Source organism: Nicotiana tabacum, chromosome 7, assembly GCF_000715075.1.
Source record: "Nicotiana tabacum cultivar K326 chromosome 7, ASM71507v2, whole genome shotgun sequence".
Classification (NCBI taxonomy): Eukaryota; Viridiplantae; Streptophyta; class Magnoliopsida; order Solanales; family Solanaceae; genus Nicotiana; species Nicotiana tabacum.
In genome coordinates this window covers 119,800,848-119,826,935 of record NC_134086.1, presented here as the reverse complement: position 1 = coordinate 119,826,935, position 26,088 = coordinate 119,800,848, and the positions used below count along the sequence as shown (strand labels likewise).

Sequence of the window (26,088 nt, the reverse complement as noted above, 5' to 3'; positions counted from 1 at the left end):
ATTAGTTTTTTTTCTAGAAATAGGATTTCAAGAGTGACACAAGTAAAGGAAGCAAGAAATTAGAGCCAAAGAGTTAAAATCAGCAGAAGCTGAAGCTGAAGCTGAGTAAGAAGTGGACGCGGCAGCAGTTAGTTATATTAGTTACAGGTTGTTAGGATTAGTTACAAGTTGTTAGCAAATAATAATAGCATTCTAGATTCTTCAGCTGAGCTTTATATAGTTGATAAACATGTAAATGAGGCATTACATTGAAGATAATAACAACTTTCTTCTCTCTCAATTCTCTTTCTTAATCACAACTATTTTTCTCGGTAATTCCCTGATATAGCGGCCACCTTCTTCGAGATTCAGCTCCTAGATTGATTGATTTCCATTTAGTTATGTTACATTTGCATCAATTGGTATCAGAGCTACCTATCTTTGGCATTATAGATCATGACTCGCAGCAAAATACAAAGAAATATGTTAAAGAAACGAAGGAAAATTAACAACTATTCAAGATCAGTTGCAGAAGCTGATGGACGGAATGATGATTTTGAATGAACATAATATATAGACTGATAAGGAACTGCTGGAATTGAAGGAAACAATGGGAGCTGTGAATCGAAAAGGGAAGAAAAAAGAGCCAGTTAGTGCAGAATCTGCTTATGGTCGAGCTGGTTCAATGGAGATCCAATAAGAGGGAAGAATCAGAGAAGTCCACCAAGGTACGACTTCTAATGATAATTCCTTCACTCGATACTCTAGGCTTGAATTTCCTCGATTCTCTGGCCATAATTTAATTCAGTTTTAGAACCTACATGGACTGAGTATGTATTAGCTCTGAATGAGAGGTTTGGTGAAGGTTTTGACGATCATATGGAGGCCTTAAAGAATTTACAGCAAATTGGTAGTGTTAAGGACTATCAGAGTGAATTTAATAGGTTGTTAACTGGGGTTAATCTGTCCAATGAGAATGCCATTAGTTGTTTCTTGGGAGGCCTAAAACCATAATTGAACAAACCTATTAGAATTCAGTCACCTAAAACTCTTCTGCAAGCCTACATGATTGCTAGGTTGCAGAAAGAAGTATTTGAGGCTCAAGCTCAATCTTGGGGACTTAAGCCTAATCCAAGAACTCAAACTACCTTATTACCTACCCCTACCACAAATAAACATACTAGAATTCCTCGCAGGAGATTGAGTGCAACTGAAATGGATGAGAAAGAGCAAAGGGATTGTGTTTTTCTGTGATGACAAGTATGTACCAGCCCACAACTGTAGAGGCAACAAGCAGTTGTACTTGGTAGAAGTGATAGAAGATGAAGGAATAGAGTTGGAAGAATAGGAAAATCAGACACAAGAACTGTTGGCAGACTCAGATGAGTTCATGGCTATTTCATTGCAAGCATTTACGGGTGTAGCAGGTTATCAAACTATAAGAGTTACAAGCTATCATGAAAGGAGACCATTCAGGTGTTGATAGACACTGGAAGTACTCATAATTTTATTGATGAGGAAGTAGCTGCAAGACTGGGCTGCAAGGCTTATTCTATCCAAAAACAATCTGTGAGTGTGGCTGATGGAAGAAAGGTGCAGACTGCTTCAGTTTGTAAAGACCTCCAATGGTTACTATAAGGTACAACATTCTTATCTGATTTCGTACTCCAACCATTGGGTAATGTAGATATTGTGTTAGGTGTTCAATGGTTGAATACTCAAGGTAGGATATTGTTTGACTTCAGAAAGAGAACCATTAAATCTATGTACCTAGGGAAGATATATGTACTCAGGGGTGCAGGTGTTCAACTCAAGTCTGCTAAGGCTAAGAATTTGGTAAAGAAGGAAGGAGCACATGTCCAATTCTTTATGATGTCGTTAGTAACTAATAGGATGAAGACATTCAATGCCACAGTATACAGGCTATGCCAAGTGCTGACACTTTGCAAGACTAGCAGCACTAATAAGCCAGTACTCTTGTATTTTTGAGTTGCCTACTACTTTAACTCCTCATAGGGGTTCCTATGATCATATGATTCCTTTAAAGGAGGCATCTAATCCTATTAATAAGAGACCCTATAGATACCCTAGATAAAGAAAGATATAATTGAAAAACTAGCGCAAGAAATATTGGATCAAGGAGTGATACAACCTAGCACTAGTCTTATGCATCTCCAGTAGTGTTAGCGGGAAAGAACGATGGTAGCTGGAGACTTTGTGTAGACTATAGAGGTCTGAATCAAATGACTATCAAGGACAAATTCCCTATACCCATTATTAAAGACTTACTTGATGAATTAAATGGTCCCGAGATCTTTTCTAAAATAGATCTTAGAGCTGGATATCATCAATTGAGAAAGGCTGATGGAGACACTCACAAAACTGCTTTCAAATTCATGAAGGACATTATGAATTTTGGTAATGCCCTTTGGACTAACCAATGCACCTTCATCATTTCAGAGCTTAATGAATGTTGTCTTTAGACCATTATTAAGGAAATCAGTGCTGGTATTCTTTGATGATATTCTGATCCATAGCAGGAGTGTAACTGCTTATGTGGATCATGTAAGGGCTGTGTTTGACTTGATGAAGCAACATCAATTGTATGCCAAAATATCAAAAATGTGCATTTGAAGTGGCTAAAGTTGAATATCTTGGACATTTTATCAGTGCTAAAGGTGTATCAACAGATCCAAGAAAGATTATTGTTGTACATCAATGGCCTATACCTATGAACATCAAACAATTGAGGTGCTTCTTAGGTTTTGCAGTCTATTATAAAAGGTACATTCAAGGCTTTGGAACCATATGCAGACCACTTCATGATCTGTTGAAGAAGGATGACTTTGTATGGACTGAGGAAGGTAATACTGCTTTCAACAACTTGAAGCAGGTCCTGGTCTCTGTCCCTGTGTTAGCTATGCCAGATTATTCTACGCCTTTCATAGTAAAAATAGATGTTAGTGGCAAGGGAATTGAAACTGTATTTGATGAAACAAGGACATCCTATTGCTTATATAAGCAAGTCCTTAGCTCCCAGCTTGCTCTCATTTTTGTTGTCACTAAGTGGTCACATCACTTGTTAGCAATCACTTTATTGCTAAGATAGATCAGAAAGCATTAAAACACTCGTTGGATCAACAGGTGCATACTGATTTCCAAGTTGCTGGCATATCCAAATTGATGGGATTTGACTTCTCTATTGAGTACAAGAAAGGATCTGAGAAGAAGGCTGCAGATGCACTGTCAAGAAAACCTGATGCTGAACTATTATCTATATCCTTGCTTACTCTTAATGATTCATTATATTCACAGATCAGAACTTCTTGGATGAATGATCCAGCTTTGCAGGAACTGATGACTAAGCTACAAACACAACCTTACAAATCCTATACTTGGTGTAATAACGAGCTTAGATGGAAGGTTAGGTTAGTTGTGGGTAATGATCATCAGTTGAGGAAGACTATAATTACACTTTGGCATAGTACTACGCAGGGAGGCCATTCTGGGATGGATGCTACTATTAAGAGATTGCAGTCTCTGTTCCATTGGAAATCTCTTATCATTGATGTCAGAGATTTTGTGAATAAATGTGATGTCTGTCAAAGACATATTTCTTCTTCAAATGAGATAGCACTTAGCTCATTAGGCATATAAAAAAACACAGCTTCATCACAAGAAAAACGGGAGGGGAACAGAGAAACAGACGAGAGGCTTTTCAATTTTCTTTCTTGAATCTTAAAGAAACTTCACCAGGTCTGCTGCAACCTCTCCTAATTCCTACAAGTGTCTGGACTGACATATGTCTAGATTTCATTGAGGGTCTTCCAAAGTCACATGGTAAAGAGGTGATCCTAGTGGTAGTAGATAGGCTAACTAAGTCTGGGCATTTCTTAAGTCTGCAGCATCCTTATACTGCTCAGACAGTGGCTCAGTGCTTTTTAGATCAAGTATTCAAACCAGGGATCCAGTATTCTTAAGCTCCTTCTGGCAGGAACTATTCTCACTTCAAGGAGTACAGTTGCAGAGGTCCACAACATATCATCCACAAACTGATGGTCAAACAGAGGTGTTGAACATGACTTTGGAGACCTATTTGAGGTATTTTTGCTCAGATAGTCCTAAGGATTGGTCCAAGTATTTTCCCCTAGCTGAGTGATGGTATAATACTACCTATCACTCCACTATCAAATGCACTCCCTATGAAGCATTATATGGTCAAAAGCCCCCTATACATCTTCCGTACTTGAGTGGAGAAACTGATATTGAGATGGTTGACAAGTCCCTTGAAGCAAGAGAGGCCATACTACAGTTGTTAAAGTTTCATTTGTCTAGAGCCCAACAAAGAAGGAAGGATATTGCCAACCAACATAGATCTGATAGGTTGTTTGAGGTTGGTGATTGGGCCTACCTTAAGCTGCAACCTTACTGGCAAATCTCAGTGGCTACACGACCTTTCAATAAATTGGCTGCTAAATATTATGGACCTTATCTTGTTGAAGCAAAGATTGGTACAGTGGCTTACAAGTTGCTCATGTCTGCTGATATTCATATCCACCCAACATTCCATGTCTCTCAATTGAAGAAGTGCCATGAGGTGCCTCACACTATCAACCATCCTCTTGTACTCCATTTATCCAGACCATACTTCCCTCAACCAGAGTCCATCTTAGAGAGGAGGTTAGTCAAACGAGGCAATAAGGCTGTTTGCCTTACAAGTAAAGGAAGCAAGCAGTTAGAGGAAAAGAATTAGAGCTAAAGAGTTTAAATGCAGTAGCAGGATAACGTGGCAGCTAGTTATGTTAGTTACAGGTTGTTAGGATTAGTTACAAGTTGTTAGCAAATAACAGTAGCATTCTAGATTCGTCAGCTGAGCTTTATATAGTTGATAAACATGTAAATGAGGCATTACATTGAAGATAATAACAACTCTCAATTCTCTTTCTTAATCACAACTATTTTTCTCGGTAATTCCCTGATATAGCAGCCACCTTCTTCGAGCTTCAGCTCCTAGATTGATTGATTTCCATTTAGTTCTGTTACATTTGCATCAAAGAGAAAATAATATACTTGTGGAGATGGCTAAGAAGACATCATATGTTCCATCTAACTCCTCCAAAGATTTGATCGGGTATATTCCCACTCATGGATCTCATGGTATATATGGCAAAATGAAGTCCAATCCAATCCCCATATGGCCAAAGCAGTATAAATCTACAAGCCCTTGACGTTCGGCAGGGATTATCCCCTGATAAGGATAATCTCGCTGCATTTCTTGACTGTTTAAGTCAGAAACCATGTCTACTTGCTCACCATGCATTAAGTGAATACCGATCTCCTTGATGTTAAAACCAGTCATAGTAAGCACTGTGACATTCAGTGTGTCACCAGCATCCAGCTGACTCCGAAATTTCCAGCGGCTGAACCATAACATTTCTTTGTGGGCTTCAGGAAGACCATAGCAAGTCGGGCTATAAATCAGTTTCACGTTCTTCTGCTCATTATGGATTATCAAATAGAATTGGACCACCTCAATCCAGACTTTCCAGTCAATTGTGTAGGCTGAGCACACAGTTAAGCCTTGGATCTTGAGATCTGGAAGTGCAGGGACAGAGAAAGATATAGCTTCTCCTACATTTTTGTGACAATACCAATTAGGAACCTTGCTCCCCGGAAGAAATAGGCTAATCAGTCCTCTTTCAAACAATGCCTGCGTCATGAAGAATCACACTCAATAAATAAGAAAACGAGCAAAACAAATAACCAATAGCTACAGATGTTACATGAAGTTTGACTGAATACATGAAAGTAAATCCCCCAACCCTTTCTGGGGGAAGGAGAAAATGGAAGAGGAGAAAGTACCTTTGCTGGTCCTCTACTCTCTGTATTAGTTGAGTTATTATACAATTTCACTTGAGAGTTTCCCACAGAATCCCACATGCTTAATTCCAATGACTTCATTGTTTTCTCAACTCCTCTCATGGCTTCTAACTTGAAGCTTCCCTCCATATAAGTGAGATTTTTACAGCCAGTTGAAGGGTGAAGTTTCGCACGGCATCCTACTGATAGATATGTTACTTTTTCCAGGGAAGTGCAGTATCTCACCTGCAAATCATGGACCCGAGGTAGGTCTATGAGAGACGTGAGCATTGCACAAGAATTTAATTCAAGTGTGTTGAGCCTGGAAAGAGTTCTGATGCAATCTGGAAGGCAACTGATTGGATTTTTACTAAGGTTTAGGTCCTTCAACATCACTAAATTTCTCAAGTCCCTCGGAAAAGCAACCTCAGATAGATTGCACCCAGCTAGACTTAAATTAACCAAAGAGTTTGGCAAAGAGACCCATGGAAGCTGTAGAACCTTTTTCGGCTTAGAAACCCAAGACCGGATGAATGCATGCCATGTTGCATTCTGTTTTCTCATAGAGGCCGCTAGTTGACTCATTGGTATTTCATTAGCAAGAAACACTGTCAAGGATTTCACCCTCCATAGATCTCTTGGCAACTCTACAAGATTTGAGCAACCAGATATTATGAGGGTTTTAAGAACTTTTAGCTTGCAAATCTCTCTGGGTAGTTTCTCAAGTCTTTTGCAGTTTTTGATATTTAACAAAATGAGCCGAGCCTATAAGGTTCCAATGGATTCATGAACCTCAACTAGATTGACACACTCTTTAAGAAGAAGCTTCTCCAGCATTGGCAGTCCTGAAAAATCAGGAGTTCTGACAAGAGAACGAGAATGGCTGAGGTTGAGAGTTTTTACCAGCGGAAGCACCTAATATGAGAAAGATTAGAAGAAAAGGATGAGTAATGAGTTATTATCCATATTAATTCTGTAACACTTTCACTAAAAGTGGAGGAAACTAATAACACAAAAACAAGTGTCATACCCTTCTTCCATCCCATAGTCTTTCCAAACAGCTGTTCCTCATGTCAAGAACAGCCAAGCTCTCCAATGGAAAATCATTTGGCATACTCTTTAAAGGAAGACCTCTCCAATATAGCCACCTCAGGTTCTTGGGAAAATCTTTATAAGCACCATTTAGATGTGTATAACTGATCTGAAGCAGTCTTAGCTTGTTCATCACTGTAAAGATATCTGTTCCCAATTCAATCCCATTTAAGGTTTTTGAAGAAAACTTGATGAGACGCCTGGAGAAACCGAACCGATAACTCTTAACTTCGGTAAACGGCAACTTTCTTCCACTGCTAGAACTTCCCGTGAAGGATTGGTCTTCCTTTACCATATTCATGTCAAGGAAAAGACCTTCAATTGTCTCTGAGCCCTGAAAATAATAATTTGAAAAGAGCTTAGCAGTTCCCAAAAGAAAAGGAAGTGTACACCAGAATGGAAATGCTTACCATGTTTTCTCTCAATACATTAAATGAATCCTTGTAGTGCCACAACCGGGTACGTCTCCCAGGCTTCTTGGGTGATTCTTGTCGGACCATTTCTCTGCCCATGTCCCGAAGCATTTGATGCATTATCAACTTGTTACCCTCAATTGTCAACAGGAATCTATCTGCGAGATTCTGAATCCCCATTCTTGTGTAAATATAAGATTCGTCTAGTACTGCAATAACGTAATCCTTATCCTTTCTTGTAAAGAAGCAGGCAATGTCAAGGAACAAATTCTTATCATGGTCATCTTTTAACGAATCATACCCCAATTTTAGTTTTTTAATTATCTGGCTCGCAGGAATCGCTTCCAACTTGTCTAATGCACTTTTCCATACATCGATCTTTTTCCCACGAAGCCCAAACTTGAAGTGCCAGAGGAAGCCCTCCACAATGCTTTACCACCCTGGTCGATAGTTCCATGTACTCATCAGCTGGATGGTCCTCGCCAAAGGAATGCCAACTGAAAAGCTCCAATGATTCATCATTACCCATTTCCTTGACTTCGTGAACTTTTTGAATTCCATGAACCTGGACCAAATTTGAATTCTTAGTTGTGACAATTATTTTACTTCCTGGACAGAACCAATTTTTCATTCCAATTATAGCGTGTAGCTCTTCTTGTTGATCAATGTCATCTAATATGACTAGAACTCTCCTAAAACATATAGCATCTCTTATCTTGATTATCCCTTCATCAATATCCTGTATTTTACTCTTTTTCCCAGTAAGATCATAAAGGAGCTGTTTCTGTAAGCGAATTAAGCCATCAGGTTGCTGAGAAATATCTCTGATATTTGCAAGAACGCTACTACCTTCAAATCTTTCAAAGTTCATAGTAAAAATATACTTGGCAACAGTTGTTTTCCCAATTCCACTCATCCCACAAATTGCAATGATGTTATCGTCATTTGATCCATTCTGCAACCATGACACAATATTTTTGACCCGCGAACTGATCCCAACCAGGTAAGGCGCAACACTAGAGATTGTGCGGTTCAATTTATCCTCAATGAGCTGAAGAATCTCTTCAATGAACTTTGACTCCTTCCTTATCAATTGACAAGAAGCAAATTGATTGGCATAATGTTACATCTGAAGAAACTAACTAGCAGAGGCTTTTGTATTGTTGAATCTGAAGTATTTAGAATATATGATCATTTCTCTGCTTGTTACAAAAACAGAAAGTGAAAAAGTAAGAGAAAGAGAAAATCAGCTAGACCGGCATGAAATTCCAGCGATGCCAACATATTCATACAAATACTTCAACCTCTAACTCCATTTCCTTTCTAATGAAATCAGCTGTACAATACAAGTACTTTGATGCCTAACTGAAAGGATCCTAAGCTTTAAGTTCTCAACCCAACACGTCAATAATATTTGAGACTTAAGCAGATTTATGTTTCCCAGGATAGTAATGTGCGGAGGAAGAGCCCATTGTTCACCTTACTCTCTCCCTTTTCTTTTTTCCTTAAATAGCTTTAGCTTCACTTTTACTATTTTATAATTTCCTAAAGACAAGAAAAAGTTATTCCTCAAATCTCTATATGCAAGGAGGAACGAGCAGGGGCGGACTCATAGGCTTATGCATGAGGCCGTTGTTGTTGTTGTTGTTGTTTCTGGAATTGATCTAATATTATCTTTTGACACCCATGCTCCAAAAAGACTAAATGGTGCACTTAGTTGAATACTAAGTTATTTACTTAAAGGAGCAAGGATCAATTCTACTTATTACTTTCTTTTTTCTCCTTTCTTGAGTGGTGCACCCTTCTTATAAAATTCCTAGATCCGCCTATCGGAACGAGTTCAAAAAAGTTATTTGAAAACAAAATCTCAACCTATTCTTGATTACTTTGCAGCATGAAGAATTGACTGGCTATGAAAAAGCCTTACCTATCCTCTTGATTGATCACTGTAACACTAACCAAATCTGCAACCTCTCCAAGAGCTGCTCTCCATTTTTGAACCTTATCAATCCACTCCCTCTTTCCTTCATCACTTTCAGCTTCAATTTGCTGCTCATATCTTCTAAATGCTTCTGCAAAACTCTTTGTCTGATCTTTAACTTCAGAGGGATCCACATGATAGAAGACAGGAAGAATTCCATGGCCTTTGGTCCTCTTATGTTCAAGGATTTTCACAAGTTCATCAAGGCACCATGTGGAAGTAGCATAGTTCTTTGAGAGGATAATTATTGCACTCCTCGAATGTACGATTGCATGCTCTAACTCAGTCTTAATATTTTCCCCTCTCTCAATCTCATTGTCATCCTTAAACGTGCGCCACCCTGCACCTACCAAAGCAGCATAAAGACGATCAGTAAAAGTCTTGCGGGTGTCTTCGCCTCTGAAACTCAAGAACACATGATAAATGCATGGAGAAACAAAAGAGGAGTATGTTTTTGGTCTTTCAGAACCCATCAGATCAAGTTGACCAATTCTCTAAGTAAGGATTCAATGGTTATATAATTACACAATGCTTTAAAAAATCAATGTATGAAATAACAAGAAGAAAATGCAGACTAGTGAAAGCTAATTAGGCTAGATAATAGTTCCTTTATCTGCTAATAAATTAATAAGCTGATTCTTTATTTAATTAGTAGTGAAATCCTCAGCCTTGGATCAATGAACATAAGTCCAAAATCTGACTCAACGTCCACCTACTTTTGCCTCTATTATCACATATAAAGAATTAAATTAATCAAAAGATGGTCAAGGGAGTCTCTGCTGTTTGATTATAAAAAAGAAATATAAAAGGGGCCTACTGCTTAATTAACTAATCCTTCTTGATTAGTTTATTCAGGAATCAGCAGCTTGGACACGACAGTGGCACTGGCCACTAATCTTTCCGAACATACAATTTGATATTCTGCATAGAGCATCTAATGCTATACAATAACCACCTCTCTTGACAAATTATATGGTCTGAATTGGGAAATTAAATACTCCAAGCCCACACCATAATAAAAAATAAATTTCTGAAAAACATTGGCTTTACAGGTAGATATCATCACCACAAATCTAAAATTTCTGTCTCTCGCAAAATTTTGGGGAAGAAAATTCAATTTAATCTGCTTATGGACAAAACAGAATATGAATTCGGGAGAAGTGTGGTCTAATATGTATCTTAAGTGAAACATGACTTATAACTATGTCAAAACCAAAGCTAACTGCAGACTATGATTATTTATTTTTGTCGTATAAATAAACCTAAAAACTGTAGTATGAAAATAATCAAATTCTAAAAACATGAAAGAATTTCTAGTCACATATAGTTTCGAGCTCTTATACAAAAAAATCAAATTGAACTGCATAAAATCCTAAATTTTGCCAAGACCTTTGCAAGTCTTGAACTTCTTCCATCACGGATAAATGGGCGGACATCGAATTATGTTACTAAGGAATTTGTTGAGGGCATGTTCGTTGTCCTTGAATTTAGGAACAAATTTTCCGAGAGCTCGCACGTATGAAGGATCAAATTCTCCGGTAATACAAAGAAGCCTGGTGAGACGACGAAACAAGTCTTTGCAGAGAATTGCATTATAAGCACTAGTAGTTTGTTTCAAGGGCCGCTTCGGACCAAAATAGTGCTTCACGCAAAACTCTGTAAGTGGCAGCTTATCATCCTCGTCGTCTTTGCTGCTGCCTTTTAGGTTGAAAGTGATAAATAGTAGTATTGCAGAAACTATGAGTACATGAATGAGGATGAGAAATACCAGTAACCTTCTTGTAATATTGATATTGAGCGCCATTAATTACTACTGCTTTAGCTTGGCACCGCAACCGCAATTCCTGTAAGGTTTTATACTGTGATATTTATTATACTAGAAGTAGGATTCGAAGGCAATATGTTTGCAGAATTCCCCAATCCCCAATCGAGAACTTCAAATTGGTGCCATTTTATAATTTAAAACTAATATATGACTTGAGGCGATCAACCTACCCTATATGAATCTGGGTCATCATCTAACAAGCGAGGGTTGTCAAATGGCCGTGGTCGGGTCGGATACGTGCGGGTAATATAAAAACGGATAAATTATCGGACCCGATTCATATTTAATATGGGTAAGAAATGAGTTAGCCGACGAATAATATGGATAACATGACTTCTTGAATATGATCATTTTTTGGAGAATTTTCAGTTTTCCAAACTTGAGTAATCCCTAATTTGAGGCTTTACAATGTAAAAGTTAAACCCATTATTATTTATTTTCTAAACAGATAATATGATTCTTATCCATATTTGACTCACTTTTAAAAGGTTCATTATACTACGGATTTTTTAATGGATAATAAGAGTGGATAACTATGTTCTTTTAAGGAATTTTTACCTCGTATAGCAAGGTTAACACCTTATTTATTTTAAATAAATACCATTTAAAAAAATTATATTATATAGATATCTTTTAAGATTTATAGCAAAATATTTAATTTTGGTTACCTCCTAACCCTAAGCCACTAAATACGCTAATCAGTTACACTATTTTCTTTCTCTTTCTACTTTGATACATCACATTCTCTTCCCCGTCCATTAAAATTTTCGATCTCCTCCTTCCACCGGATTTGTGCAAAGCCCACTTCAGAAATTGCTCCGGCTCCCGCATCCGACGACTGCAACAACTTGAACTTGGTCCAATTGAACAGCCTTGCTCCAATGGGCTATTTGGGAACAAAAATAATCCAGCTGATGTTGATTTTGAATTTGATTTATTGATGCAAGATGAGTACCAGTTCGATATCTTCTCACAGTTGTCCCCGGAACATGGGCATACTACATAGGCTAATTCTTATGATTTTTTTATTTTTTTTGTTAAAAAATAGGGTCAATATAATGTTTTAACAATTAACGTTGATATAGCTTTGGCAACAGAGCCTGGATATACTAGATTGGCTAATTCTTCTGATGCTTTCTGAATTTTTTGGGTCAATAATCAATAATGTACTGACAATTAGCTACAACGTTCAATAAGATTTGTTATGATTTTGCTCTTTTGTGCAGAGCATTTCAATGTATCTCGCTGTATTTTTATGTATTTCATTGTATTCACTATTTTTTTTTCATTGTAATTTAATGTATCTCGTTGTATTCCATGTATTTCATTGTATTCAGTGTCCTTTTTTCTCATTGTATTTCAATGTATCCCTCTGTATTCTATTTATTGCATTGTATTCATTGTCTCGCTATATGCCATGAATGTATTCATATGTTTTTTTAATTAATATAATTTATGTATTCAGATGTATTATATAATTTCTCTGAAGATTGTTATGTTTTTGGGTATTTTGCGGTTGAGAATCTTTTTTATAACTAAAAAAAATACAAAATTTGTTATAATTGAGTTTGTTGAGTTATATTAGGAGTCTATTACGTTAATTGATTCACTTTCCGTTTTAAAACAGTATAATCCCCTATTTCACGCCGTGAATACTGTCGAATACAATAATCTGTCCAGCTGTAATCTCATGTTTCACTTCATGAATACAGTCGAATACACTCGAATACAACAACTGATAAGCTGGACTTCCCTAATTCACGCTCGAATACACTCGAATACAACAACTGATAAGCTGGACTTCCCTAATTCACGCCTATTTTTGCTACTGTATTCATGAATACAATAGCTTAAATACATAATACATCTTATAACCACAGAAAATGTATCTATATTCCGTAATATAGCAAATGATATCTATAGATAACTAATTACTACAAAAAGATAGTGCTTTATAAAAATTTCTCTTCTTTAAATCATTTTGCCACCACTAATCAAGCCGATCAATTAAAGTGGAGGAAATGATCTCTTAATCAAACCCACAATAAAATAGAATGATCGTACAAAACATTTTTATATTATATTTACAGATCTATGTAACTAAAATAATATTTAGACTTAGACATCATTTAATTTTTTTTAAGATTAAAATATCTAAATATTCAAATGTGTATTAAAACTAAAATGCTTGAATCTGGATACATATCTGAAGAATAAGATTTATAAGAGTAAATAATAAGATTGTTTATTTTTTGAATATGAAGGTATAAAACTTATCTTTATTTTAAAAATTAATAGATAGAAATTTTCAGATTAAATACTAATTATAATATTATATCAACAAAATATCTTTTTATGGTAGTTGGTGTTGGTTGTTGGTGCCGCCTGGGGTGGTGGTTAGTGGTGGCAAAATAGATTAAAAAAATAGTTATCTACCCATATTATCTACTTAAAATGGGTTAGATAATGAATTTTTTAAAAATGGGTCAAATATAGATAAGAACCATATTATTCGCTTAAAAAATGAATAACAATGGTTAACTTTTATATTTGCAAAGACTCAAATTGAGGATTCCTCAAATTTGGAATACTAGAATTCTCCCAAAAGTGATCATATTCAAGAAGTCATAGATAATATGAATAGATAATATGGATATCCATACTATCTGCGGTTTAACCCCTTTTCTATCCGTATTAAATATGAATTGGTCGAATAATTTATTCATTTTTACATTATCCGTTTTGGCCCGCTCATATCCGATCCGACCCGCCCGTTTGCTACCCCTTGTGGTGGTTGATGATGGTTGTTGTGGGTAGGAAGTTCATTCTTCTTGTTGATCTATTCAGTATTTCAGACTTCAGGGCCAGAGCAGTGTCACATAAGCCACCATACTATTATGGAATATAAGTACAAAAATGGATTACAGCACCAAATAGCTCAGATAACTTTCTAAGTCGATGCAAAATCTACACTCCCCTTTCTCCATTAAACCACAGATTAGAAACTGCCTTTGGTGGACCCAATGTCTGTTTAACTTCAACAACCCAAAGATTGATAATCCCTGCATTTGCACTGATGGGTGAGGGAAAGTTGACATTTTCAATGAATTGGGAACCTAAACTTTCTGTAATCAAGATTCAAGAATAAATGGAGAGGTGATAGACGCCTGAGCTTAGCTCATAAGGAGACAAATCTCCTCCAATTGCATGATGAAGTGGATAGCAGGGACGACGACATCCCTCCTTTGTATTCTCAGATAGGGTGTCTTCCTCCCTTTGTTCACTGCATACAAGATGGGCACCAAATTCCCTAACCAAGCAACTCATGCTTAAGGAGACAACAACTTGATCTCCTTTTTCTAGCTGATCTCCAAACTTCCAACGACTTAACCATAGCATTGGATTACCAGGAGTTGCAATCCCAAAAACCGTTGGACCATAATTCCATTTGATCCTCTTGGTTTTATTGCTCACTTTTATGAAGTGACTTTGGCTGAAACATTCGTCATAACATTCTACATAAGCAATGCATATCTCTAATCCTTGTGTCTTGATGTTAGGAAGTTGAGGCACAGAGAAAGCTAATGAGCTCCCTGTGCTTATATTATTGAACTCGGTAGGAACCTTGCCTCCAGGAATGAAAATGCTGTGTATACCAAATTCATAGAGTCCCTGAACGGGACCTTTGCTTTTCGTTGAGGTCAGATAGTTGCAAAGTTCCACATCTACTGCTCGGACCTCCAAATTATCTAGGCAAGATACAACAACAATATCATCAATAGGATCTAGCTTGAATACTCCCTGAACCTCAACCAGATTTCCACAATTCTCTAGGTGCAAGTCAAGTGACCTCATGAAGTTGGGTAGATTTGTTACTCTATTCAGTGATATGCAGTTACGTGCATTCAATAATTGTAAACTCAATGGAAGTTCCGGGATCCACTGGAGCTTTGTGCAGTCAGCTAACTGAAGGGACTGCAGCACAGTTAGGCTCTTCAGGCTCTCTGGCAGGGTAGTAATGGGATTTCCTCTTAAATTCAGATATTTTAAGGAGGACAAGACAGAAAGATCATAGGGAATAAAAGTGCCAGTCAGATTGCAATGTGAAATATCCAAACTTTGTAAGGTGATCTGAAAGAGTTCTGACATTGAACGTGCTGACTTTGGCCACGGTGACATCCAAGACCAGAAAATTGAATAGACAGATTTAGCAGCCAGAGAGTCACTACATATTGGCTTTTCACCCTTAGAGGCAAGTTGATTTCTGTTAGTCACATTCTGCAGAAGTGCTTGCAAAAAAAATTGATTTCGCATTGTCGTGGAAAACTCCAGCTTCGAGCACCCACAGAGTGTTAGTTCTTCTAACGATTTTATTTCCCTCATCTTCCTTGGAAGCTTCCTAAGGCTCTCGCATCCCTTCAGATTTAAAACAAGAAGTTTATGAAGTCTTCCAATGGACTCATGGACCTTAACCAAACCTATGCAATGTTCAAGAATAACTCTTTCTAAACTCGGCAGTCCAGAGAAGTCAGGGGTCTTCATGAGATGGCGTGAGTGACTAAGATCAAGTATCTTCAATGATCGGAGAGACTGAGGAAAAATAGATAGAGAGGTAGAAAGAGTCAGTAAAGAAAAAGTACCAAAATGTTTGCCAGGACACAAATAACCACAACATTAGACAAGAGTGGAAGTCAGCAAACCTTTGCTCCCTCCCATGTTTGGTGCAAGTTGCTATTGCTCATTTCAAGAACTACAAGATTTTCTAGAGGGAAGCCACTTGGAAAGGAAGTTAATTGGAATTGATACCAGCACATCCATCTTAATTTCTTTGGAAATCCTTCATAGGTGCCAGAAAGCTGCACATTATCAAGCTCAAGAAATCTCAGTTCTTGCATTTTAAAAAATGCTTTAGAACTTATTCCAGCTTCATTTGGTGCAGTCTGTGATCTTGCCGAAACAGAATTTACTTGACGCCAAGAGAAAAAGCGTAGGCAAAGCCTCTTTGATGAGTTTTTGAGAATCAATGTTGAAGTATTCGGTGAATCATCACAGTGAGGTCTTTTTGACATATTTTCATGTTTGTCTGATTTGCTTTCATCTGATCCACGCATTTTAAGAGTGAGCCCCTCAATAGATTCTGTAACCTGACATGGAAAGTAACATTGAAGTGAGCACGAGCACCAGGAAAAAGTAGCAAATTGTTACAAGATGGGTGAGACATACAGTTTCTTCCTGCAGTATACTGAGGGCATCCTTGTGATGCCAGATTCTGCTGCGTTTACCAGGTTCTGTGGGCGATTCTCGGCAGATGACCTCTTTACCCATTTCTTGTAGTAACTGGTGCATCATTAGCTTGTTTTCAGGAGTCACTGTCAGAAGACATCTATCGATGAGATTCTGTATTTCAGCAGTAGCATGGAAACCACATTCATCAAGAATTTTGATTGTATAATCTTTGTCCTTTCCAACAAAGAAGCAAGCAATATCAAGAAATACATTTTTCTCATGGTCATCAGGCAAAGCTTCATAGCTTAGTTCAAGAATTTTATGTTTATGGAATTCAGAATATCTTTCTAATTTATTTATTGCAGCTTCCCATAAATCTATACTTCCACCACGTAGCGAAGAGGCTAGAACTTGAAGAGCTAAAGGAACCCCTCGACAATGTTTAACTATCTGTTTGGATTGCATCATGTACTCCTTGGCGGGATGGTCTTGACCAAAAGTATGCAAGCTGAAGAGCTGAAGCGCCTCAGGAATGTCAAACCTCTTGGCTTCATACATCACACAAGCATCGTGAGGGTTTACCAAGCTTTTATTTGTAGTTGTTATAATAACTTTACTCCCAGGAGGAATCCAATCTCTTGAATCAAGTAATGCTTTCAGTTGGTCCAAATCATCAACATCATCAAGAACCAAAAGAAACCTTCTGTGAACCAAAAATTCTTTGATCTTAGAAGCTCCCCCATCAATATCATATAGATCAATCCTATCCTCTTTCAAAAGATCTGAAAGCAGATTTTTCTGTAGGCTAATTAGACTGCTGCTTTCTTTTGCAATTTCTCGAATATTTGCAAGAAAACTGCTGTACTGAAATCTGTCACAATGTAGGTTAAAAAGAGCTCTGGCAATGGTTGTTTTCCCTATTCCAGGTTCTCCATAAATCATCAATGTATGAGCACCAGTCAAGCTATCTTGTAACCAGAAACTGATCTCTTTCACGCGGTGATATATTCCAACTGGATATTGGGCAATACTCAAAACTTTGCGACTCATCTTACCCCAGATGTCCTCAACAATTTCTTGAATAAACGTTAACTCATCCCTGACAGGAAAAAAAGGACCATTCAGATATATCATATTGGTTGAAATGCATATGTCACAATAACAAGATGGAAGTCGAATGACCGGATACAACGCTGATGTCATAAGATAAAAGTCGTAAATCAACAGAATATTATATATATCCAAATAATTGCAGGTTTTGTCGCACACTTAAGAACACCTATGTTTCAAACGAAATTTCATTTAGCTTACCCGTCTTCTAGAACTATCCCTGCCATATTTGCAACCTCCTTGAGAGATGCTCTCCATATCTTCACCTTTGCTATCTGCTCATTCCTTCTTTCACCCTTCCCCCCCATGATCTGCTCTTCATAATTATGAAGCGCTTTTGCATAAGATCCTTTCTGCTTTCTCACATGGGATGGATCCATATGATAGAACACAGGTAGAATCATATGACCGGCACTGAACTTCCTTTCCAGGATGTTCACAAGTTCATCTAGGCACCTTCTAGAGTATGCATAATCTTCCGAGAATACAATTATTGAAATTCTCGCTTCCTTGAATGCTTTTTGCAATTCTGATCCAACAATCTTTCCTTTCCTAGCTTCACCATGTTTCTTGAATGTTCGAAGACCTACACGTGTCAATTCCGTGTGCAGAAGATTGATGAAGTTCATACTGATCTCTTGGCCTCTATAACTCAAGTATACATGATAAGGGCATCTAGGACTGGAGAACGATGCCTTTTCAGCTCTCATCATGAACATGGATCAAAGGTCTAAACGAAGACGCTCTTTAATCTGCAAAGTTCATCGAAAGAAGGAAAAATAACAATATAAGTTACTGAAGATAATGTTCTCTCATGCATTTCATGAAATTGAATGGATAAACACAAAATATCTCAAATTAGAAGATGGGAAGGGGTAACTACAGCCAATCTTTTGTCTAATCAGGCTTAGACATGCAGATATTTTATTCGTCACAGTTGCTTGATGCAGCAGCATTGATGATTTTAGCATATATAACTTTGGCAGTAACAGTATCTATTTGACATGGATTCTATTTACACCTTTAACAAAAATGACTGATTTAGAGTGATGTAGTCAAATGTACTATCTAAGCTATCTCCAGATTACAACATCCTGACTCTTGACTTGAGTATTAAATTGTACTACCAGCTAACTCCAGATTATGACATCAGGACACCTGACTTGAGTACTAAATGGTTTTCTTCAGTGTACGTCCTATACATTCAGAAGTACAACATGCAAATATTGATGACTTTTAATATTAGCTATAGTGATGACTCAGAACCTTCTTCGTGCAACTGATCTGACGAATTTTTCTATTAGCATGGTGGTATTATTTCTTGTACTGATAAGTGAAGTGACAACCCACTGAAAAGGAGAGAAGGGAGTGACTAGCCCCCTATACATATTCGATGGCATAAACCACCTGCTGGATGGTATAAGTTAAATATCGATGTTTCCTTCAATGTCAACAAAGTGTGTTGTGGAATGGGAGGCGTAGTAAGAAATTGTAAAGATGATAATATGCACTTCCTTCAAGAGAAAACCACAATAGAATCTGCAAAGTAGGAATCTTGGAAATGGCAAAAGAGCATTTGTTCCCTTCAAAGTCTCTTCTTGGTTTTTTCAAGGATTGCTGCAAGTTCTTTGTCAAATTAGGTTGAACGGCGAAGATTAGAACTATTTTCACCTTGAATAAAGCACCCCCATAGTGCCAATAAATTAGAATTGTTAACTTGACATGAAAAGTTGAGGCACGAGGAGCCAAAGGCTAAGGCTTCTTTTCAAGCTTGCTCACTCTAATATAATTTTGTCTAATTTATGCCATAGATAATCCTATCACCAATTTTAGAATGAACGTGAGATTTTATTAAGCAAAAAAAAAAATTTAGACAGTAACTACTTTTGAAGACAAAAGAGAGATACTTTTAAAGCAAAACAGGTAATCAACAGATCAATTTAAATGAACAAACTCAATTATTGTAATGATCTAACAACTTCTCAGGTTCAATCTCACCCAAACTCAAATAGTTAACCATAGGAAGGCAAAGCCTAGTAACTAATCCAATGTTTCATAACTATCCTGTTTTATCCCATTCATCGGCACGTTTTTTTTCCGCCTTAAATCATAAAATACTGATATGATATCATATATAACAGCTCAGCCCACTAGTAATATTGCTCGCTTTATGTCTAGGCCCACACGGCTTTAAAACGCGTCACTAGAGTTTATGACATGTTTACTTATATATCCGGCATCTGAGATTCGCCTAGGTTGTCACAAAATGAACCCACAAAGAATTTTTGGAAAAGTAAAAAGGAACAGGTATTTAACATGATACTTCAACTAACCCAAAAAGAAAAAGTTTTGTATCTGATACTACAATGATCAGCATTACATGATTTTAAGTATTTCCACAACATTAAAGTACATAAAGATAATGTAAAAGTCTTAGGCAGGATTTAATTCACTAACCCACTAAGCCTAAAAAGGAAAGAAAGATGCAATTAAAATACACAGCTTTTAAATATTTTGTGCTCAGAATTCTTAGAAATCTATAATTTCAAAGAAGACTAGCCAATTTAGTTCAGTAACAACATACCCACATAACATAGAATTCCATAGCTAAAAAACATGCATAGTGACAGAAATTGAAACATTTCAAGGTGCAATAGAGTTTGAGAGATTGTATATTATTACCTGGCTTTTCAGATGAAAAAGCTTCAGCTTTGGGTTGGATTGAAATTTCGGATGCAGAATTTTTGTGACTATGATTATGCATAGCCGAAGCTGTGTAGAAGAAGAACCCCAACAATCCATGGGGAAAGTCAGAGGAAGATGCTCAGAGGGAGCACAGTCGTTGCAAAGTCAAGTCAACCTCAATATATCCTTATTTGTTAAAGATTGATTAACTAACTGAAATAATGCCCTAAGTTGATTTTGCCTTATTTTAGCTCACTTACAAATTTGCAAATGTGCAGCCAAATATTAATAATAAGCTTAAATCTGAATTTTTTTCTAGTTTTTTTATTCTCTATATCTTTAAGCGTGAAATATTTTCATTCTCCTTTTTCCTCAAGTTTCTACATACCTATCACAACTACGAAAATTCTCAAACAGACGCGAGAAATCTAAAATCTCATCTTCTTAATGCTAATCTTGTTAGTTTTTGAATATGATTTTATGAGAAATTTAGAGTGGATATTGTTTGAACTTATTAAAATTAGTCTAAGTAGACTGTATACAAAATTTGAAGTCATTTAGTGGAGATTTGGAATAGTCTTAATCAAGAATTGCAAGTGAAAATCGTACAAAAAATTAGTCAGAGATGCTTATACACTTTTATACAATATTATACACTTTTATACAAAGAGGTATATTATATATATAGTTGTATAAAAGTGTATATATAAAAATGTATAAGCACAGTAGTGAAAATGTTAGTGATACACCATGTATATAGGTGTAGCAGTTGAAGAAGAAGAAGAAGAAATCCACCAAATACATGTAAATAATGTATCAGCCTTGTATAAAATAATGTATAAGAGGTATTTATACACTACTATACATTACTTATACAATATTTTATACACTACTATACATTACTTATACAATATTATATACTATTATACAAATGAATCATATTAATGGAGCTTCACTGGTTCTTCTTCTTCTTTGGGCATCTCCTGAAATTCAACTCAAATCTACCTCAAATATGCTCCAAATCACTTCAAATTTGAGTTTTGAACTCCCCTTGACGATCTTAATCAATTGGGCCAATACTCAATCCAAACAACTAACAAAATCGAAAAATCCAATTTCTGAAATTGAAGCTTCGAATGACCTTTAATAGTGACTCCAAAAATAATAATTCTCTTAAGTGGTATTTTTTTCTTCTCATCTTAATAGTGATTATCAACTTTGAATCTGGAAGGAGAATTGAAGAATATATATAATGGTAGAGAAACTTTGGGGTGCAAAGTCGTGAAAGAGGAAGAAGAAGAACGAAGAAAAGAAAAAAATAGGGTGGACTAACTGGTGAAAAATAATTTTCAGATTATGTACGACCTGGGCCATATTAGGTAAGGACTTCAAACGTGGGCATTTTTTGATGGACTGTTGGGCCAAGTGACAAGGAGCGTAATTCCCTTCATGATTTGCTATCCTTTTTATTTTAATGTTTTTAGCAATTATTTTAAGCTAATTATCATTAATGCAAAATAATTAAAATCTGGTGGATTTGTCGTTTCTAATATCATATTTTGTACTACTTGTAATGTTAATTAAAATTAGTAATATCATACAGCTAAAAGGAGGAGATCTTCACAAAAAAAAAAAATTAGTAATTGTGTTTATACATCATGTCGCTTTACAATATTTGCATGAAATTCAATTCACACCGATGGTTTTCGATGACAATGATAGCCACCATTTTAGTCGCCACCAAAAATAAGCACCAAGTTGCCGAATTATATGCCGCTATTTTTAGTAATGGCTACGTTAAATCTATTTATGATACATTTATTTACTTTTTGTGGTCAAATTCTTCATCACGTAAGCTAATTTATTTTATTATTAGCTTTTCAGGCAATTAACCTCGCCACAAAAGTAAACAAATATGCTATTAAAGATAGGTCGCCATTATCATCGTTTTGAATCGAGGGTCTTTCAGAAATAGTCTCTTTACGAGTAAGGGTAAGGTCTACATACATGTTATCATCCACGTACCCCACTAATGAGATTTTACTGGGTTGTTGTTGTTGGCACCATCGGGGCTGGCAAAATATAGTTTTACTTTTGCTGGCGACAAAAAGGGTCGCCACAAATGCGGTCATTGAAAACTCCTGCGCTGTTACTTAGAACGTGATGTCGCTATCAACCTTCGTTGTACAACTGCTACTACCTTATTTGGTATATATTTGTATTTTCAAAGCAGTCAACTATGTTGACAATTAACTCAACAACTGTTGTGAATACATAATTTTTGCACTATTTTAACATCTCCTAAAAGTTCTTAGTGTTTTGTTAGTATTTCTTAAATTTTTGTGTCTTTAATTACATATTTCCTATCATAAAAATGCCGAAAATATATATATAATTCTTTCTTCATTTGTGTATTTTAGGAATTAACTAACTGTTCAATTGGTGAATTAATCTAGTTAATTGATCATTTGCATAAGTTGTTTAATTAATTTATTTATGTAAAATTAGTTTAATAAGTAGGATTAAGGGAAAATGAGCTAAAATTAAAATGATCTGGTGGCTAAGAGTGTAATATCATGTTTAATTGAGTGGCTGCCAGGAGAAATTCAAAACGACGTAGTTTCAAGGTGAAACTACGTCACTTTGTTTAATAAAATCAAGATGAAATCCTAGCCCCCCTTATCCTTGATCCAATGGCCCAGATTTAATTTCACTTGGCATATAAAAGGCCCTTTTAAATGAGATTTTTGCCATTTTCTCCATAACCCAAACCCTAGAAGCCCTTCTCCTCTCTTCTTTTCCCCAGCCGCCGCCGCCTCTCCCCACGACGGCGCCGCCCGCCAGTATCCCCAAACCACCCCAAAATTTCACCCTTTGTTCCTCTCAACCACCTCTTTCCATATTTTTAAACAAAATCTTTCAAAACCCCCTCAAAATCCACGAATTTTAAATCTAGGAAAGCCATAGCCGCATTTTTTTGTGTGAAATCCGTGAATATTGAGCCACCCCTTCACCCAACGCCTACATAGAAGTATATAGCTCGACAAGGGCTATCATTTGGAATTGGTATTAACCCGAAACTCCGGCGACCCCTACTATCCGCCGCTACTGCTTCTCCATCTTTTTTTTTTTTGACCAAAGGCACTTGTTTCCTTTTGGCAAGATGCCAGAATCTATTAGTTTAGCATCTTCCAAAATAAAACAAATGCCCCAAGGTAGGACAGCCGCCTCTTCACATCCCCGACATTTTCTCGTGGCTCGAATAGTGTCAAATGCCCTCGATTGGTATAAACCCTAATTCCTTTTTATCTTTTCTGATTTTTTCTGTTTGCTTTTGTAATTAGTATTAGTTTTAAGGTTTAATTTCTATTCTTGTTATTTTTATTTGTGGGCAAGGGAGCTAGGGTAGTATCGGTTTTCAATTACATGTTACTTTATAAATGTGAATTTCAGTTCTTCGACCTAGCCGGTCGAGTAGTTCGTTATTGTCTGTTAGTTCTGATTTTTGGTTTTTCGACCTAACAAGTCGACTGTTTTGAGTGAATTTGTTAAGTTTGAACTTTCAGTTCTTTGACTTAGTCGGTTGAGTAGTTCGTTATTGTCCGTTAGTTCTGATTTTTGGTGAATTTGTTAAGTTTGAATTTTCAGTTTTCCGACCTAGCTGGTGATAGTTAAGTGTTTTATGCTAGTTTCATGAAAAATCAAAAGATTAGTTGAATCGTTTATTATGACTTGTGAGAGTGGTCATGTTTTGTTTTCAGATGATTCAAATTTTAATTGAAAGAACAATTCATATTTTAGAAGCTTAAGATGAATAAATGGACCGGATGGTAAAATATGTGTAAATTACCCCAAAATAGATTTTTGATGATTCCAAGAGCTCCGTATGGTGATTTTGGACTTAGGAGCGTGTCCGAAATTCTTTTTGGAAGTCTATAGTTAAATTAGGATTGTAATGGTGAAAATAGGAAATTTGAGTTTGGAAGTTTGACCGGGGAGTTGACTTTTTGATATCAGGATTGAAATATGATTTTGAAAAGTGGAACAGCTTCGCTATATCATTTATGACTTGTGTGCAAAATTTGAGGTCAATCGAAATTGATTTGATAGGTTTCAACATCAAATGTAGAATTTCGAATTTATTAGTTTTGAATAGGCTTGAATTGGGGTGTGATTCATGTTTTAGTATTGTTCAATGTAATTTGAGACATCGACTAAGTTCGTATTATGTTTTAAGACTGGTTGATGCATTTTGTTGAGGTTCCGAGGGCCGTGGGTGGATTTTAGAAGGCTAATGGATCGATTTAGACTTGAAGAAAAGCTGCTGCATTTTTTCACAGCACTGTGAGTACTGTTCCTGTGAGCAACACTATGAACAGTAACCGTGAACAGTACTGTAAACAGTAAGACGCGTGAACAGTACCGCAAAAATTCTGGACAGTGTATAGAGGAGCAGTTCGAGTTTTCTTCCATTTTTGGACTTCCAAGCTTGGGTTGAGCGATTTTCAAAGGCAAAGTTCACCACAAAACTTGGGGTAAGCGTTTTTGACTCCCTTGTGATAATATTTCATGAATTAATCTTCATTTTTGGAGTTAGATTATTGATATTTCAAGAGAAATGGAGGAATTTTCTAAAATTCCATAAAATGTATTTTTGAGATTTGAACATCGATCTGGAGTAGGATTTAAGTAAAATTGGTATGGTTGGACTCACAATTGAATGAGTTGTCGAATTTTGTAAATTTCGTCGGATTCCGAGATGTGGCCCCCATGGGTGATTTTTAGTTAAATTTCGGATTTTTGCGAAACGATTAATATTTTCACATGGAATTAATTTCTACAAATTGTATTGACTGAATCACATTAATTGTGGCTAGATTCAAGGCGTTCGGAGGCTGATTTACGAGGTAAGGGCATAGCGGAGTAAAGAACTTCACGGTTTGAGATAAGTAACTCTTTTAAACTTAGTGCTGAGGGTATGAAACCCCAAATTATGTGTTATGTGATTGATGTTGAGGTGACGCACATGCTAGGTGACGGGCGTGTGGGCGTGCACCCTGTGAATGGTGACTCTATTGTTTCCAGGTCACTGTGTAGTGGTCCTACTTTGTTGATATCTGTGTTTTCACCATGTGATAAGTAAATTGAGCTGTACATCATGATAGATATCATGTTTAGGCTTTATGCTGATATTGTTGGGACCCATAGTGGTCGTTTATTGCTGTCATCTCACTAATTTCATTGATATTTCATACTCAATCATATTCATTTATTCATATAATATCTTAGTCTCAGTTGTTATTATTGATACATTATATCATCATTTTTGGGTTGAGTTTCATGACATTTTGAGCCCGAGAGACTAGAGAGATTGATGACTGAGTGAGGCCGAAGGCCTAATTGTGAGGATGATTATGGCATCGGGCTGCACGCCGCAGCATGTTGTTACTAATTTATGACTGATTGAGGTCGAAGGCCTGAATGATTTATGCCCGAGATGGCTTGTTATAGCGCTTGGGATGAAGGAGCCCCTTCGGAGTTTGCACACCCCTAGTGAGCGCAGGTACCTACTGAGTGCGAGTGCTGAGTGACTTGGGATGATTGAGTCATTGTGAGGCATGAGTTACTGTGAGGATTGAGTGACTGGGAGGACTGAGTGATTGAGAGGATTGAGTGAATTGATACTCTAAGAGTATGCATATGGTTTTGTCACTATTTTGCATTGCATTGGCATGCACATTGAAATATAGGCATAGAGATGTACTTTTCTCATGCCATTTGAAAAATGAAATCTCCTATTTTGAAAGAAAGTTTTATGGGAAAGATTTTCAGACTTACTCATATTTTGGTGATTTCGGTGAAAAGAATTGAGTTTTAATATTATACTTGAAAAGAATATTTTTTTTGGAACTGTGGAC

General features: G+C 36.6%; 1 protein-coding gene and 1 pseudogene across 1 annotated transcript; both read right to left on the bottom strand.

Moving 5' to 3' along the window:
* Positions 1–4,728: 4,728 nt before the first annotated feature.
* Positions 4,729–10,006, bottom strand: LOC107768610 (disease resistance protein RPV1-like; annotated as a pseudogene).
* Positions 10,007–14,022: 4,016 nt separating this feature from the next.
* On the bottom strand, positions 14,023–20,348 carry LOC107768608 (disease resistance protein RPV1). Its single transcript, XM_016587729.2, has 5 exons — positions 20,168–20,348; positions 17,687–18,237; positions 16,373–17,474; positions 15,850–16,293; positions 14,023–15,739 (listed from the first exon to the last, which is right to left on the bottom strand). The coding sequence occupies exons 2-5, from the start codon at positions 18,202–18,204 to the stop codon at positions 14,288–14,290; spliced, it is 3,516 nt and encodes a 1,171-aa protein (XP_016443215.1). The 5' UTR covers positions 18,205–18,237; positions 20,168–20,348; the 3' UTR covers positions 14,023–14,287.
* Positions 20,349–26,088: the final 5,740 nt, after the last annotated feature.

Bases quoted from the DNA above. Each gene is read 5' to 3' on its own strand.
- LOC107768608 (XM_016587729.2), bottom strand. From the start codon at position 18,204: ATGTTCATGATGAGAGCTGAAAAGGCATCGTTCTCCAGTCCTAGATGC. The intron at 17,475-17,686 runs GTAAGCTAAATG...TTTTCCTGTCAG, and splicing joins GGGATAGTTCTAGAAGACGG to GGATGAGTTAACGTTTATTC. The intron at 16,294-16,372 runs GTATGTCTCACC...TTTCCATGTCAG, and splicing joins GTATACTGCAGGAAGAAACT to GTTACAGAATCTATTGAGGG.